This window comes from Ovis canadensis, chromosome 22 (genome assembly GCF_042477335.2).
Source record: "Ovis canadensis isolate MfBH-ARS-UI-01 breed Bighorn chromosome 22, ARS-UI_OviCan_v2, whole genome shotgun sequence".
NCBI lineage: Eukaryota > Metazoa > Chordata > Mammalia > Artiodactyla > Bovidae > Ovis > Ovis canadensis.
Window position 1 is genome coordinate 66975323 of NC_091266.1, and position 16381 is coordinate 66991703.

Consider the following 16381-nt stretch of genomic DNA (forward strand, 5'->3'; position numbering starts at 1 on the left):
TGTGTCGAGTCATACTTACGCCTCCGAGTTGCAGCCTGGGCCGTCTGTTCTCGTCTTGCCCCGGCCCTGGTCACTGCAGGGCTCTGTGCCCCCAGCACGTGACCCGCCCCGGACACCTGGGACCCTGGCTGTGCTCCCCAGTCCCCGCGTTCTCACTGCAGTGGCAGCGGAGCTGGCAGGCCTCCCCGGTGTGAGTCCACAGACCCTTCACCAGGCACCGGCTGCCCTGTGGGCCAGGTGAGGGCCAGCAAGTGGGAGATGGGAGTTCACCGGGGATGGGGCACCCTGTTCTGATCTGCTGGCCCAGGGTTTTCTGGAGGAAGCGAACAGTGAGGCCTGAAGGGTACAGAGGAACAGGGTGCCCTGGGAAGTGCTGGCATAAATGTGGGGAGCCCTTGGGGGGCCTGGTGGTGTGCTCAGCTGCCCCCATCTCATTTCACTGCATCCTCGAAGTGTCCCAGGGAAGCGGCTGCGTGGCCCCCATCTCACAGCCAAGGAAAGGTCAGAGGCCTCGGGTGGGGTTGGCAGTGGCGTCTCACAGCTGCCATAGCAGAGTGTGGGCATCTTTCCAGGACTGTCCCCGGAGGCCGTGCAGCTGGAGGCTGGCCTGCAGAGGGCAGCAGGGAGCTGCAGAGGCTGGGACTCCACCTAGCAAGTCTGGGGCCCCCTGGCCTGGTGCCCGCCTCGAGGTCAGTGGCTCCTGATCCTCCTGGGACCTCGGGCTGCATGGTGTGCCCTGCTTCCCGCTTCCTGGAGGAGTGTGTGCATGCCCGAAGAGCTGCCACTGGGCTCCTTTCCAGCCCCAAGTGGCCAGACTGCCAGCTGTGGTGCTGGCCATGCCCTCAGCCCAGCACCTTCTCAGCACCTCCTCGTCTTAGGTCAAACCGCCCTCCCGGGGATCTCTGCCCCCAAAGGTCTGTCTGTGTATCCGCTCCCTTGTGTCCCTGGAGCTGCTTTGCTTGGGGCACCTGCCAGTAAGACAGCTGAAGAGAAATCCGGGATTTGGCAGGTTTTATTTTAGTTCTTTGGTCCTAGCGCTGTGGAAGGGCAGCGTTTGTCAGGCACACAGCTCTCTGTTGCCTCAGCTTTTGTGAGTCCGCGTGCAGGCCTGAGGCCGTCTGGGTGGGGAAAGCAGCTCAGTGAGGAAGGTCTGGGAGGTTGCGCAGGAGGCCCAGGTGGTCTCACTCAGCCACGGGAGGGCCTATCTCAGCCCTAGGAACAGCTCGCCCTGAGTATTAGGCTTAGGGCCATCCAGATGACAGTAATGGTATCTTTGAGCTGAGAATCTGAGCATCTTTGGAGTTTTAGGAGCTTGTTTAAAGAATCCCATTAGCTTCACACTCTTACAACACAGCACAGTGAGCAGCAGCCCAGGCTTCTGATTTAAAGGTAAAATCTGGGGACTTCCCTGTGGCCTAGTGTTTAAGATTCTGGGTTTTCACCGCCTTGGTCTGGGTTCAATCCTTGGTTACAAAATAGCTCCTGCAAGCCCTGCAGCACAGCAAAAAAAGACAGAAAAAAAAAGCTAAAATCTGACTATACTTACACCGAATATTGCTGCAATGAAGAGAATTTCAGGCTTATTGTGTTCAAGAGATTTAATGTGGAAAACTCAGCAGCGGCCACAGGACTGGAAAAGGTCAGTGTTCATTCCAATCCCAAAGAAAGGCAATGCCAAAGAATGCTCAAACTACCGCACAGTTGCACTCATCTCACATGCTAGTAAAGTAATGATCAAAATTCTCCAAGCCAGGCTTCAGCAATACACGAACCGTGAACTTCCTGACGTTCAAGCTGGTTTTAGAAAAGGCAGAGGAACCAGAGATCAAATTGCCAACATCCTCTGGATCATGGAAAAAGCAAGAGAGTTCCAGAAAAACATCTATTTCTGCTTTATTGACTATGCCAAAGCCTTTGACTGTGTGGATCAGAATAAACTGTGGAAAATTCTGAAAGGCATGGGAATACCAGATCATCTGACCTGTCTCTTGAGAAATCTGTATGCAGGCCAGGAAGCAACAGTTAGAACTGGACATGGAACAACAGACTGGTTCCAAATAGGAAAAGGAGTACGTCAAGGCTGTATATTGTCACCCTGCTTTTTTAACTTATATGCCGAGTACATCATGAGAAACGCTGGACTGGAAGAAACACAAGCTGGAATCAAGATTGCTGGGAGAAATATCAATAACCTCAGATATGCAGATGACACCACCCTTATGGCAGAAAATGAAGAGGAGCTAAAAAGCCTCTTGATGAAAGTGAAAGAGGAGAGTGAAAAAGTTGGCTTAAAGCTCAACATTCAGAAAATGAAGATCATGGCATCCGGTCCCATCATTTCATGGGAAATAGATGGGGAAACAGTGGAAACAGTGTCAGACTTTATTTTTCTGGGCTCCAAAATCACTGCAGATGGTGATTGCAGCCATGAAATTAAAAGACGCTTACTCCTTGGAAGAAAAGTTACGACCAACCTAGATAGCATATTCAAAAGCAGAGACATTACTTTGCCGACTAAGGTCTGTCTAGTCAAGGCTATGGTTTTTCCAGTAGTCATGTATGGATGTGAGAGTTGGACTGTGAAGAAGGCTGAGCACCGAAGAATTGATGCTTTTGAACTGTGGTGTTGGACAAGACTCTTGAGAGTCTCTTAGACTGCAAGGAGATCCAACCAGTCCATTCTGAAGGAGATCAACCCTGGGATTTCTTTGGAAGGACTGATGCTAAAGCTGAAACTCCAGTACTTTGGCCACCTCATGCGAAGAGTTGACTCATTGGAGAAGACTTTGATGCTGGGAGGGATTGGGGGCAGGAGGAGAAGGGGACGACAGAGGATGAGATGGCTGGATGGCATCACCGACTTGATGGACACAAGTCTGAGTGAACTCTGGGAGTTGGTGATGGACAGGGAGGCCTGGCATGCTGCGATTCATGGGGTTGCAGAGTTGGACACGACTGAGCGACTGAACTGAACTGAACTGAAATTTAGCAGAACTGCAGCGTTTGCAGAGTCTGTACATTAAAACCCAGAGTACTTTAAAAAGAGGATCTTACACTTGTCAGTTAAATTTAAAATATCTGAAAAAATTTAACCAAGTTTGTAAAAAGGACCAAATTGACAGTGGACTACTAAATTTTGTCACTCAGAATATGGTTAAGGAAGAACCAGTATTTTTTAATTTAATGAAGACTGGACCCTTGAGAACTCCCAGAGCTGCGCGGGTGCGCCCCTGGCTAGCAGCCCTCCCGAAGTCCGCCCGAGGGACCCAGCCCGGCCCCCAGCCCCGTCCCCTGCTCCGTCCCCGGTCCCTAGCCCTGGTCCCCGGCCCCGCCCCGTCCCCAGCCCCGCCCCAGCACCGGCCGCTAAACGCCTGCGGGCCGAGGCAGCGTCGTGCGCATGCGCGGGGCGCGCCGGCCGCGTGGAGCGCCGGAACCCTTGTGCGGGGTCGCGAGCCCGGCGGACAGGTCCGTGGGCGGAGCGGCCCGTCGTGCAGCGCGGAGCCCGGGACGCGGAGCTATGAGGCTGTCTCCGCGGACTCTCTGCGCCGCCGCGCGGGCTGCCTGGCGGGAGAGCTTCCCTCTGGAAGGTCGCGACGTGGCGCGCTGGTTTCCGGGCCACATGGCCAAGGGTGAGGCGCGGCGGGGCGCGCTGCTTCCCCGGCTCCTCGCGGGTCCAGCGCGGGGCGGGCTCGTGAGCTGACCCCGGCAGGCCCTGTTACTCGGCTCGAAGCCCGTGTCCCCACCTGCTTGGAGAAGGACACAATTTCCTGGACGCTATTTGGGGACGGAATGAGGCAGGGCTAGGAAAGCACTTTCCAGGTTGAAGTCGGCTGTTTAATTACCTGAGCACCTTGAGGCGTAGATCGAGCTGGCGGTCTCTCGCCTGCACCCTCCGAGGTTCTTACTTTTCTCGGAGCTTGGCTCCGAGAGCGCCTGCAAGCCCAGCGCCGCCCGGTGTGAGGGTGGTGGCCCTCGGCCCACGCCGCCCCTCGGCCCCTGCTCAGGGGGACGGGGCGCCCGCGGGCGAGAAGCAGGCCGTGGCGGCGAGATGTTTGAAAAGAAAGAAAGAAAATGAAGTCGCTCAGTCCTGTCCGACTCTTTGAAGGCTCCTCCGTGCATGAAATTCTCCAGATGACAATGGAGTGGGTTGCCTTTCCCTTCTCCAGGGGATCTTCCTGACCCAGGGATCGAACCTGGGTCTCCCGCATTGCGGGCAGACTCTTTACTCTCTGAACCACAGGGGGTGTTTGCAGGTGTGCCCTGCACGTGTGCCCGGAAGACCGGGCTTGGCTGAGTGAGGGGCCGTGAGGGGCCTGCTTTGATTCACTTTGCTGTGCCGGAGGAACTTAACACGACCTTGTGAAGCAACCACTTGTGCTCCAGTATTACTTTATTAAAGGCTCGGAACCCGCCCTCCCCTGAGGCGTCCCTCTTCTGTTTTCCAGGGCTGAAGAAGATGCAGGGCAGCCTGCGGCTGGTGGACTGCATAATCGAGGTCCATGACGCCCGGATATCCTTCAGTGGTGGTGACCTGGTCACTTAGAATAAGCAGGACCTATGTGAAGAGTGTGATAAGGTGTCTCTTGCTGTGTTAATGAGGTGATTTTGGAAAAGACCCTTGGTCGCTTAAGGGGGGAGCTGGTTGCTGGGGGAACCAGCCTTGCTATGGGAGGGTTAGAACTTTCAGTCCTACCCCTGCCACCCCACCTTAGGGCCTGGAGGTTGAGTTCACTCACCAAGGCCAGTGGTTCACTCTGTCCCGCCTGTGTAATGAAGCTGCTATAAAGCCCTAGGTTGTAGAGGGGTGGGGTGGGGAGAGCTTCCTGGTTGCTGAGAATGTGGAGATGCAGGCAGAGAGGCACCTGCAGGGGGAAAGCTCCACGTCTTTTCCCAGCCTTCGCCCTGCACATGTCTTCCATCTGGCTGCTCCAGAGTTGGGTCCTTTATGTTGTTTAGTCATTAAGTTGTGTCCGACTCTTTGTGACCTCATGGACTGTAGCCCGCCAGGCTTCTCTGTCCATGGGATTTTCCAGGCAAGAATACTGGAGTGGGTTGCCATTTCCTTCTCCAAGGGATCTTCCCCGCCCAGGGACTGAACCTGTGTGTCCTGCACACATCTCCTACATTGCAGCCGATTTTTTTTTTTTTTAAACCTCTGAGCCACTAGGGAAGCCAGATCATAAGTCTAATCCAGTAAGTGAAATGTTTCTCTCAATTCCTTGAGCCACTGTCCAGACTAGTTTTGCTAGAACCCAGGGAAGGGTCTTGGGAGCCCCCGATTCAGGCCCGTTGGTCAGAAGTGGACTTGGAGTTGCTATTTTTTTTAATTAATTTACTTTTTATTGAAGGATAGTTGCTTTACAGAATTTTGCTGTTTCCTGTCAAACCTCAACTGCAGTTGCTATTTGAAGTGAGGGGTGGTGGCATTCCTGAGCCCAGACCGTGGGGTCTGATGCCATCTCCAGGTAGACGGAGTCAGAGTTGCGCTGGACAGAAGGACCCCAGGTGGTGGTGAGAACTGCTTGGTGAGGGGAGCCCTCCCCCAGCCCCGCTGGGATTGGGTGCAGAGCTGCAGGGGAGACCTTCCGGAGTCAGGCCGTGCACAGGGCCCGAGGAGCATTCCTGGCCGTTAGCTTGCTTCCATCTGCCTTCTCCTCTGGGCTTGCTCTGGCCCAGTCAGCACCACAGTGCCCAACAGGGCCGCCTGTCAGAGTTCAGTTCAGTTCAGTGGCTCAGTCGTGTCTGACCTTTGCGACCCCAAATTGCTGACATTTAAAAAAGTGGTTCTCAATCCTTGTTACATATTAGAATTCCCCCGGGAGGCTTTTGAAAATGCTGGTATCTAGGCCACTTCCAGGCCAGTGAGTCAGAATCCCTGGTGTGGGGCTCAGAAGTTCCCCTCTGACACAGGGTAGCTCGTCTGTCTCAGGTTTCCACCTGGCACACCCGTGCCTTCCAACTCTCTGCAGCAATAGCAGGCTCCAGGTGGGACATGAAACCTCCATTGGAAAGTAGCTGCCAATCGGGCTTCCTTCCTGTACGAAAGGATGCATCAGAAGAGGGAACGATCTCCCTCAGTGATGAGCGTGCTTTGCACACCCTGTTTCTACTGTATTTACCCGAGCTGTGTTTAGAGGCTCTCTGTAAGACACAGGTGTTGGTTTGAAAGTCATCACCATCTCTACTTGGAGTTTCTGGGGAAACTCTCCAGCTTCTCTGCCGTAGGCTAAATGTTTCAGTTCCTACAAAATCTCACGCCAGTCAGAAGGGTTTGCTGGCAGTTGCATGTCTGATATCTGAACGAGGACGCCTGCTATTGCTGCCCATGTGCTGGGCGGGGTCGGGGGGGTGGCCTCCGCCCCGCCCTCCCCTGCTCGCTGGGTGTGCTGACTTCTCCTCCAGGACGGCCCCTTGAGGGAGCCTCCGTGTTCTTAGTTAGCTCGGGCTTGGCTAACCTCTGAGGGCATTGTGCTGTCCATGGAGGAAGTAAGTTGCTGTTGCCATTCCTGTGTCGTGTGGGTGGGGACACAGCGGCTTAACTGGTGCCTGGAATGTGGGCAGGCTGAGGCTTTGGGACTCCTGGGGACAGGCACCAGGGAAGGGCTGAGCACCCTGACCTGCAGACACACCTCCCCTCCCGATGTGCTGGTGTCCCAGTGAGTGCCGGGGGCACCTGGCGGAGACAGGGTCCGCCCTGGCGTGAGGAGGTGGGCTCACTGGAGGTCTCCATGGGGACGCCCGGGGTGGCTGTGGTGGCATGAGATACATTGGTTAGGACTCGTGGAGGCACTTGTCCTGAGTGACCAGATCTTTTGGCAACTAAACAGTGATCTAGTCACAGAACCTTCCACCGAGCTCTGTTTTTGCTGCCATCATTCCTGTTTGAGGAGCCACGAGAGGGCCGCTGCCCTGCCTCTGGTCTGCAGGAGGCGTCGGGGGCCTGCAGAGGCTCGGTGGCCCTCAGGGCGGTGAGTGCAGGGCTTGGGGTCGGCTCGGTCTCTGGGTTGGGCTGGCTGGAGCTCGCCTGCTTCCAGACAGGCTTCTGCACTGTCCTTTCCTTCCGAGGGCGCCCTGCTGTAGGCGATCCAGTCTGCATGACAAGACAAGGGAAAGCGTGTCAGTTGGCTGGTCAGGTTGATTGAATTTTGCCTTAATTTTGCCACATTCCACTGTCAGGCCGAAACCCTCTGTTTCAGGAAACCCTTGGGCTTAAGCCTCACTTGTTCGTCCTCAACAAAATGGACCTGGCAGATCTGAAGGAGCAGCAGGTACGGCTCAAATCTGACTGGATCTCTGCGTGGACGTGGTGCCCATCTGCCCAGGCCTGCGTGCTTTAGCAAACTAGCCTTTGACTAACCTGTCATCCAGGTGACCAGAGAATCTGTATCCTTCAGCGGGGGTCCAGCCGTGGGCGAGGGGAGGAGCTGCGCTCCCACAGAGCGGCCACAGGGCCCTCGAGGCTGTGAGCACGTGGCGTGTGGCTGCAGCTGCGGTGCAGGCACCTGCCTCTTGCTTGCCTCTCGCCTGCTCATGTTCCGGTTGCCTCCTGGGGCAAGCGGCCGTCGCCCGGCTCTCCAGCCCAGAGGCCTCTCGGTGTGGCAGCGCTGGCTCCCACTGTCCTCCCAGACCCCTGGTCTGAGCCACGGGCTGCCTGCTGCCCCCTGAGTGATCTGGAAGGTGGGGGACCCAGAGCAACTGGGGGTGTCCCCGAGCCCTGCTGGATGGGGACCCTGTCCAGGGGTTTTGCTCCTATTGTCCCGGAATAAGAGGGGCATAGAGGGCAGGTGTCAGGACCTTGAAATCGGTCCGGCTTCTGCGTGTGCGCAGCTCTTCCTCCTGCAGCAGCAGGAGCGCGTTCTGGTTTCTTAGCTGGCTGTGGCACACTGAGTTCCTCAGACTCCACCCACAGGCCTGTGGCTCAAGGTTTGCAGGGAAACCAGGCACTCCAGCCCCAGGGCTCTTTGTTCATTGAGTGCCCAAGGGGAAGGCGTTTCCCATCCGAACCCACCTCCCCGCAGGCTTCTGGCTGAATCTCTCCTGCCCCGAGGATAGAACCTCCGGCTGGCTTTCACTCCAGGGGCAGCTGTAGTTACTTGTCATCACAAGCTTTCCATTGCTTTTCTTAGCTGAGACTTGGGTCTTAGCATCCCGCAGTTGCTTCTGCTCCAAAATGCTCATCTTTGTGGAGTGATGGGCACATCAGGTGGCCTGATGGGGGTGTCTGATCTCAGCTGCAGGAGGCAGCTGGGTCTGGGAAGGAAAGGAGGTAGCAGCCCCCGGGGTGGGGGGCTGTGTCTGCCTCTGCAGGTTGGGAGGGGGCGTCCCATGCAGATTTGTACGCAGCCTGCAGTGTGACTTCACGAAGGCTTTGTGGGCCTGACCTACATCAGCATCATCATAGCAAACAATAAATCAGCAAAACTAACTGAATCAATGAGTGGCTTCTTTTATCCCTTTAAGTAAATCAGTAGCTGACCAAACAATGCAGTTCAGTTCAGTTCAGTCACTCAGTCGTGTCTGACTCTGTGACCCCATGTACTGCAGCACGCCAGTCTTCCCTGTCCATCACCAACTCCTGGAGCTTGCTCAAACTCATGCCATCCAACCGTCCCATCCTCTGTCGTCCCACTCTCCTCCTACCTTCAGTCTTTCCCAGCATCAGGGTCTTTTACAGTGAGTCAGTTCTTCGAATCAGGTGGACAAAGTATTGGAGCTTCAGCTTCAGCATCAGTCCTTCCAGTGAATATTTAGGACTGATTTCCTTTAGGATGGCCTGGTTGGATCTCCTTTAGGATGGCCTGGTTGGACCTCCTTGAGGGGGCCTGCTTGGATCTCCTTTAGGTGGCCTGGTTGGACCTCCTGTAGGTGGCCTGGTTGGACCTCCTTGAGGTGGCCTGGTTGGGTGGCCTGGTTGGACCTCCTTTAGGTGGCCTGCTTGGACCTCCTTGAGGTGGCCTGGTTGGGTGGCCTGGTTGGACCTCCTTGAGGTGGCCTGGTTGCACCTCCTTTAGGTGGCTTGGTTGGGTGGCCTGGTTGGACCTCCTTGAGGTGGCCTGGTTGGACCTCCTTGAGGTGGCCTGATTGGGTGGCCTGGTTGGACCTCCTTGACGTGGCCTGGTTGGACCTCCTTGACGTGGCCTGGTTGGACCTCCTTTAGGTTGCCTGGTTGGGTGGCCTGGTTGGACCTCCTTTAGGAGGCCTGGTTGGACCTCCTTGAGGTGGCCTGGTTGGGTGGCCTGGTTGGACCTCCTTTAGGAGGCCTGGTTGGACCTCCTTGAGGTGGCCTGGTTGGACCTCCTTGAGGTGGCCTGGTTGGGTGGCCTGGTTGGGGGGCCTGGTTGGACCTCCTTGCAGCCCAAGGCCCCTTAACAGTGCAGTTCCTGCTGTAAACTAAGAGTCACCCGGTGATTCTGCTTCACGTTAAGGCCATTAGGCTCATGTTAACGTCAGTTTACTTTGGGGCTTTAAAGTATTCCGTGTACTTTGTAGCTGGGTTCAAACCTTAGTTTTAAGTGGGGCTTGTTTTGTGGAAGCTGGTTGGGAGGAAAGGAGGGATGACGTGGCTGCGTGGAGACCAGCGCCAAGCGTCTCCAGGGCTGCAGGTGGTTTTGGATGGCCCTGTCCCGTGTCCTCCCACAGAGCCCGTGGCAGGGGCGCCCCGGGGCCGCCTGCCCTCCCCTGACGTGCCCTCAGGCCACCTGCCCCGGTGGCCCAGCCTTCTCCTGAGTCCCCAGCCCTTGAGCAGATCCTCAGACTCTCGCTTACGACGCTGCCCATGTCTTCATTCAGTGCTTGAAATGGAAATGTCTTGTCTCTTTTAGAAAATTCTGCAACACTTAGAAAGAGAAGGCCTGAAACATGTTGTTTTTACCAACTGTGTGAAGGACGAGAATGTCAAGCAGGTGGGCCTCTTCCGTTTTGTGCTCTGAGGCTTCTGCTTAAAATGGTAAACACCACAGATCACTCTGTGCTTCTGCAGGAAGCAGAGTGTTGTTGGGTTCGGGGCACAGTCACCTCCCAGGCCGGGCAGACTGGGGGTGGGAACAGCAGGGTCGGGCCGAGAGATGCCCTTGGTCCCAAGTGGGAGGTGGCCATGGACAGTCTGTGCCTGTTTCCCGGTCAAGGTGGAGCATTCCGCCACTGTCATGCGTCTTTGGAAGGCGTGGCAGTGCCCGCTGTCCCCCTTGGGCTCTCCTCTTTCCTGGAGAAGGACGGGGCAGGGCCCCGGCCACCCCCACCCCTCCCCAGAGCACAGCCTGCATCTGACGTGTGCGGAACCACGCCGGCCGCTGGTGGGATGCCGACGGGAGTGCCGCCTCCAGGGGCCGAGAGCGGCCAGGCTCCCACCGGAAGGTGCCTGGCGGTTGTTGGTTGCAGGTCATCCCGACGGTCATGGAGCTGGTTGGGAGCAGCTACCGCTATCACCGAGGAGAGGTTGGTGGGCCAGGACCGGCCGAGGGCCCGCCCCTTCTGCTGGGAAACCCAGGCCCAGTGCTGAGCCCACCCTGGGGCCCCACCTCGGGTCTCAGCAGGTGGGGTGGGGCGCCCCACCCTGGTGGGCACGCTGGTGGTGTGGGGGTGCGGGGGTGCGGGCTGGGTGGCGCCCAACCCCTGGCCTTGCGCTTGCAGCACGCAGAGCACTGCGTCATGGTGACTGGGGTCCCCAACGTGGGCAAGTCCTCGCTCATCAACTCCCTGCGGAGGCAGCACCTCAGGAAAGGTACTTCTGCAGTTGGGGGGCGCAGGCACTGGTTCTCGTGCTGGGATGACCCTCCAGAGCCTGAGAGCTCAGCTCACCGAGGGGGCTGTTGGCACCAGGAGGCCCAGCTGGCAGCTTGGGGTGGGTCAGCTGGTGAGACGGGCACTCCCTTTCACACTTTACACTTCATTCACTTTCTGTCTGTAAGCGTTTAACATGCGCGCTTTCTAAGCGGGCGATTTTGTGCTCCCGTTACTTTGTCTCTGTGTCCCGCTGTGCTCAGGGCGTGTGGGAAGCGTGGGTGCGACGTCAGGCCGGGACCTGGGGAGGGCTGTCCCGGCCTGTGTCTCATGCCTGCTGGCGTTTGACGCCAAGTCCGTGCTGACTCGTGTTCTGCACGAGTGTGTCCTTTGGGAACCTCCCCGAGACACACCTGTGCTGGGCCGTCACCTCAGGCCGCTTCTGCCAGCTGGAGCGCTGTTACAGGCAGCTGCTGCTTATTTTCCTGTAATTGTGGCTTTAAGGACATGAGTACATTAAGTGCTGTGCAAGCCTCACACTATCAGCCTCCAGACACAAGTGGGCCTGCCCTCTGGAGCCCCTGGAACCTCTGGTCTGCTTCCTGTCGTATGAATTTGGTCCTCTGGTGCCTCGTACCTGGACTCATAGAATCTGAACTGTGCTGGGCTCATTCCATGGAGCCTAACTCTTCAGGGTCCAGCCATGTCGTAGCATGAGCCACAATTTCCCTCCTTTTTAAGGCTGAATAACGCTCCTCTGTGTGGACGAAGCACGTTTTGTTTACCTGTCCGCTCGCTGATGGATGCGTGTTGCACAGCACAGGGGGAGGGTCTGCCTGGGACACTCCCTGAGCTGGGACCCGGGGCGGCCAGTGTCAGGAGCAGCCCCACGGATGGGCTGTTGTGGGCACTCCCGAGGCGGTGCCGGCCTTGCAGGGAGGAAGGCGTTGCAGGAACAGGCAGCCCTGGTCAGCTGTCACGGCCATGCCTCAGCGGGTCGTGGCGCCTGGGAGGCGGTTCTCTCCCTGCTGTGGCCTTGCTGGGCCCCACTAGGCTCCCATGTGCATCGCTGCTCATCTAGCGTATCTGCCTGGGGGTTTGACAGACTGACGTCTCCCTTTCTTCCTGCAGGAAAAGCCACCAGGGTGGGCGGCGAGCCTGGGATCACCAGAGCTGTGATGTCCAGGATTCAGGTAGGGCCTTGTCCTCACACCATGCCTGGGCCAGGGCTCAGGTGTCTCCCATCCCAGGGGCATGCAGGGTCAGGGCAGAGCCTGTCCTCCTGGGGCAAGGTGGCTGCTGGGTTCCTTCTCCACATCACTAAGCAGTGGCATCCTGTGGGGGTGCTGAGAGCTTGGTGGCAGTGACTCTGGGAGGCAGGTTCCAGGGCCTCCTCCAGCCTCAGGCAGAAGGCCAGCTGACCACGCTCTGCCCACAGGTGTGTGAGCGGCCGCTGATGTTCCTGCTCGACACCCCCGGGGTGCTGGCTCCTCGGATTCCAAGCGTGGAGACAGGCCTGAAGCTGGCCCTGTGTGGTGAGCCCGACCCCCACCACCCACAGCAGGCTCCTAGGCCCTGAGGCTCCCAGGCTGGGCGTATTGTGCTTGGCCTGGCTGCTCACAGCTGACACCCCTGGCACCCTCTGAGCCGGTCGGGCCTCCTGGCCCACCCTGGAGGGGGCGCCCTCCTCCCACTTGACTGCGGGGGTAGGGAGGGCAGGGAGCAAGCTGAAGCTCTCGCCCTTTGCTGCCTGTTCCCAGGAACCGTGCTGGACCACCTCGTGGGCGAGGAGACCCTGGCTGACTACCTTCTCTACACCCTCAACAGGCACCAGCTCTTAGGGTGAGTGTAGGGGGCAGGCCCTCTTCCTCGGCCTCACTAAGCGTAACTGGAGGACCGGCCCCGCCAGGTTGCTGTAGACAGTCTGTGGCCATTTACTGTGTACAGTTTGCTACGTGTGACGTGGGTGCACCTGTGAAGCCGTTCAGTTCAGTCCCTCAGTCGTGTCCGACTCTTCGCAACCCCATGAACTGCAGCACGCCAGGCCTCCCTGCCCATCACCCACTGCCGGAGTTTACTCAAACTCATGTCCATCACGTCAGTGATGTCATCCAACCATCTCATCCTTTGTCGTCCCCTTCTCCTCCCGCCTTCAATCTTTCCCAGCATCAGGGGCTTTTCCAATGAGCCAGTTCTTTGCATCAGGTGGCCAAAGTATTGGAGCTTCAGCTTCAGCATCAGTCCTTCCAATGAATATTCAGGACTGATTTCCTTTAGGATGGACTGGTTGGATCTCCTTGCAGTCCAAGGGACTCTCAAGAGACTTCTCCAACACTACAGCTCAAAAGCATCAATTGTTTGGCACTCAGCTTTCTCTATAGTCCAACTCTCACATCCATACATGACCGCTGGAAAAACCATACCCTTGACTAGACGGACCTTTGTTGGCAAAGTGATGGGAAGCTGTTCCCCTGTCCAGGAAACCCTGTTTCTTGTGCTGCTGTGTAACCCCCTCCCTGCCCCACCTGCTTCCTGCCACCTTGCAGAGTCTCACAGGTGGAGCCGCGTGTGCAGCCTCCCTGCCTGGCAGTGGCCGCCTGGCTGGGCATTCATCCCTGGGTTCGTCCGTGTTCTCACACTGGGCAGTGCAGGCGGCCACTGTGCACATGCCCAGTTGGTTTTGCCCTCGCCAGCGAGGACGGTGAGTGCCCGTGTCCTGCAGGGCCCCGGAGATGTCCTTTAGGACCCTGAGGACGCCAGGCCAGGTTTTTGGTTTTCCCCACAGAACCAGCTTCTGGTTCCCACTCTCTGACCTCTGGGTTTTGTTCTGTTGGTTGCTGTCCGGTCCGTGCTCCTCCCTTGTTTCCGCGTTGCTGACTGTCCTCTTGTTACTGCTGGGGGCAGGAGATGGGCTCGCCCCCGGCCGCTGGTCCTGCTCACATTTCCCGGCTCCGCGTCCCAGGGAAGTCGTGTTCTCCTGGGACTTGAGGACGTGGCCTCCTGTATCCTGGACAGGAGAGTCTCTGCTCTGAAGTCTCCCTCGTGTGTCCTCCCTGTCTCCTTAGTGGAGCTGGTGTGTCTCTACATTTAAAATATGTTTATTGCTGCATGTAGTTGGCCCTCGCTTCCCGCCCAGTCTGACTGTTTCTGCTTTCATGTTAGGGGTCGAGGCCACTCGAGTCTGACTGGTCACTGACGTCAGGTCGCATCTTCATCTTGCCTTCGACACAGCTATCGTGTGCGCCTTTTCTCGTCTCTCTTTGGCCTTTTTCAGATGAGTCAGATGCCTTCTCTTTAGCTTGCTTGGCTGCGCCGCGTCTCAGTTGCAGCGTGCAGGATCTTTAGTCACAGCAGCGGGCTCTTGTGGGATCTGGTCCCTGCCCAGGGGTTGACCCCGGCCGCTTGCACTGGGAGCGTGGCGTCTGAGCCCCTGGACCACCAGGGAAGACCCTCAGACCCTCTTCATGCTTCCCTCTTGTCGGCTTGTTACCTAGAAGCTGGGCGGAGGTGGCTCCAGGGTTTGCGGGACATCGGGGTGGCGTTAGTGCCGTGAGGCCTGAGGGCCTTTCCCGTCTGCGGACCTCACCTCTGGGCCAGTGTCGTGACACGTGTTGCTCTCTGCGGCCGACGTGCTGCTGCGCTTTCCTGAAACTTGGGTGTAAAGTGAAGACAGTCTCGGCTGCCCTGAGCCTCGCGGGCCACGGCCCGCCCCGTCTCCTCTGGGGCCCCCGCCCTCTGGGGCTGTCTCCCTGCCGAGGATTCCCTGGTTTGCCAGTGGCCGTGCAGCTGCTGTGTGAGGATGTGTTCATTTCACCTTCCGTTTTGAAGGGAGCGTGCCCTGTGGGCGGAGCCCTAGGTGGACGGCCTGTCCGCAGAGGAGTGGCTTCTGACCAGGGCCCGTCCTCTGTCCTCTGCTCTGTCCGTGTGGCGCTCTGGCTGCTGTGAAGGCTTCTCTCTGTCGAGCGTTCGGGCTGTGTGTGACTCTGGGCCCCGGCATGGTTTCTTCTCGTTTCTCAGCTTGTGCTCAGCCCTTGACTCTCACCCCCGAGGCCGTGCAGCTTGCGTCGCGTGTGGGCTGCTCCGGCCGCTGTCCCCGTCCGCGCAGGGCTGTCCCCAGGCTCTGACCGTGGGTGCAGGGCTCCGTCACCCACTCTGGCTCCGGGAGCGCCGGCTCAGGCCGCTGGGCCCCCAGCTCCCTCACCCTCCCCCCTGCGGAGTCCGAGCTGCTTTGATTCCCTAGGGTGTGTTCCATAGTGTTTTCTTCTAGGTGTTAGATTCAGATTATTTCTTTCTATTGTCTCCTTTGTGGGTTCTTTGCTTTGTAACCACAGGGAATGCAGTTCTAATAACTGATTCAGGGTCTCTGTGGATTCTGGCGTCTGGGTCGGTTCCAGCTGACCGGTTTTCTGCTCTGATGGATCTGTTTTCCCGCTGTGTGTGCCTGGCAGCTCTTGCCCCTGACCTTCGGGTGGCAGGTGTCTTGGTATTCTTGCCCTGGGACTGTCATCGGGAACACGCTGGTCCTTTTGGTTAGGGTCTGCAGGGAGACCCCCTCGAACGGTCAGCTGTCCTGGCAGGTGTACCCAGGGTCCCGGTGTGGTGTTGGGTCTCGGGGCAGCTGGCTGTGGCCACGTGGAAGGCGGGTGTCGGTGAGGCCCTCAGCTCTGCAAGGCGGTCACTGGCACCCACAAAGGGGTCATCGGAGAGCCAGTGACCGCCGCCTGCCCGCAGGTACGTGCAGCACTACGGCCTGGGCGAGGCCTGTGACGACATCGCCAGTGTGCTGAAGCGGGTGGCCGTGAAGCTGAGGAAGACCCAGAAGGTGAAGGTGCTGACTGGCACGGGTGAGATGGGCAGCCCTGGGCTGGGTGGGGGTTGGGCCCAGAGCAGAGTCGGGGGAGGGGTTTCTGCCTTGGCTGCAGGGGAGGGGCCAGGCCTGCAGGGCGGGTCATGCCTCCTCTGGAAGCTCCAGGCCATCACTCTTGTGAATTCAGGTGTTTTTCCTGAATGTGCTGTGCAGACGCCCACCTTTGTGGGCCTGAGGGGGTTGGACTGGGCCCCACGTGGGGCTCCCTCCTCACCAGAGCCTCCTGCCTTCCCAGGGAACGTGAACGTCATCCAGCCCGACTACCCTGCAGCCGCCCGAGACTTCCTGCGGGCCTTCCGCAGCGGGCTGCTGGGCCCCGTGATGCTGGACTGTGACCTCCTGCAGGGCCGCTCCATGGAGGAGGAGGAGCCGTGAGCTGGGCTGGCGGGAGGGCCTGGCCCCTGCCCTCAGCTCTGCGGCTGGGGTTGGACTCCCAGAGTCCCCACGCTGCTCACCACACTGGGTCTCTGTTCCAGGGAGGAGGCCGAGCCCTCCTGCCCCATAGCCGGCCCCTGGTCCCAGCGGACAGGCCTGAGTGTGGGCGTCAGGGCGGTAGGCGTCCCATGTGCCAGGCCTGGGGGGGCACTCTCTCGTGTTCAGTGTCTCTCAGCTCCTTTCCTAAGGAGAAGCTGGCATTTTCTCAGGAGTTGAAACCATCATCTGTAACTTTAAAATTTTAAATTAAAAGGCATGTCTCTGAGCACAGCTCGGCCGGGCCCATCAGGGAGGACTGAGTCGCCAGGGTGCTGCCCTGCTGGGACCTCCTGTTTAAGACTTTCAAACGGTCACAGTGCC

General features: G+C 58.1%; 1 protein-coding gene across 1 annotated transcript; it reads left to right on the forward strand.

Moving 5' to 3' along the window:
- The first annotated feature begins 3381 nt into the window (after window positions 1–3381).
- On the forward strand, window positions 3382–16286 carry MTG1 (mitochondrial ribosome associated GTPase 1). Its single transcript, XM_069567405.1, has 11 exons — window positions 3382–3629; window positions 4446–4510; window positions 7164–7268; window positions 9822–9902; window positions 10378–10434; window positions 10630–10720; window positions 11851–11912; window positions 12158–12254; window positions 12480–12561; window positions 15451–15563; window positions 15822–16286. The coding sequence occupies exons 1-11, from the start codon at window positions 3398–3400 to the stop codon at window positions 15959–15961; spliced, it is 1125 nt and encodes a 374-aa protein (XP_069423506.1). The 5' UTR covers window positions 3382–3397; the 3' UTR covers window positions 15962–16286.
- The last annotated feature ends 95 nt before the right edge of the window (window positions 16287–16381 follow it).

Excerpts from the sequence above, each read along its gene's own strand:
- MTG1 (XM_069567405.1), top strand. The coding sequence starts at position 3,398 with ATGCGCGGGGCGCGCCGGCCGCGTGGAGCGCCGGAACCCTTGTGCGGG. Across the intron at positions 10,721-11,850 it reads GAGGCAGCACCTCAGGAAAG|GAAAAGCCACCAGGGTGGGC; the intron begins GTACTTCTGCAG and ends TTCTTCCTGCAG. Across the intron at positions 12,255-12,479 it reads CCTGAAGCTGGCCCTGTGTG|GAACCGTGCTGGACCACCTC; the intron begins GTGAGCCCGACC and ends GCCTGTTCCCAG.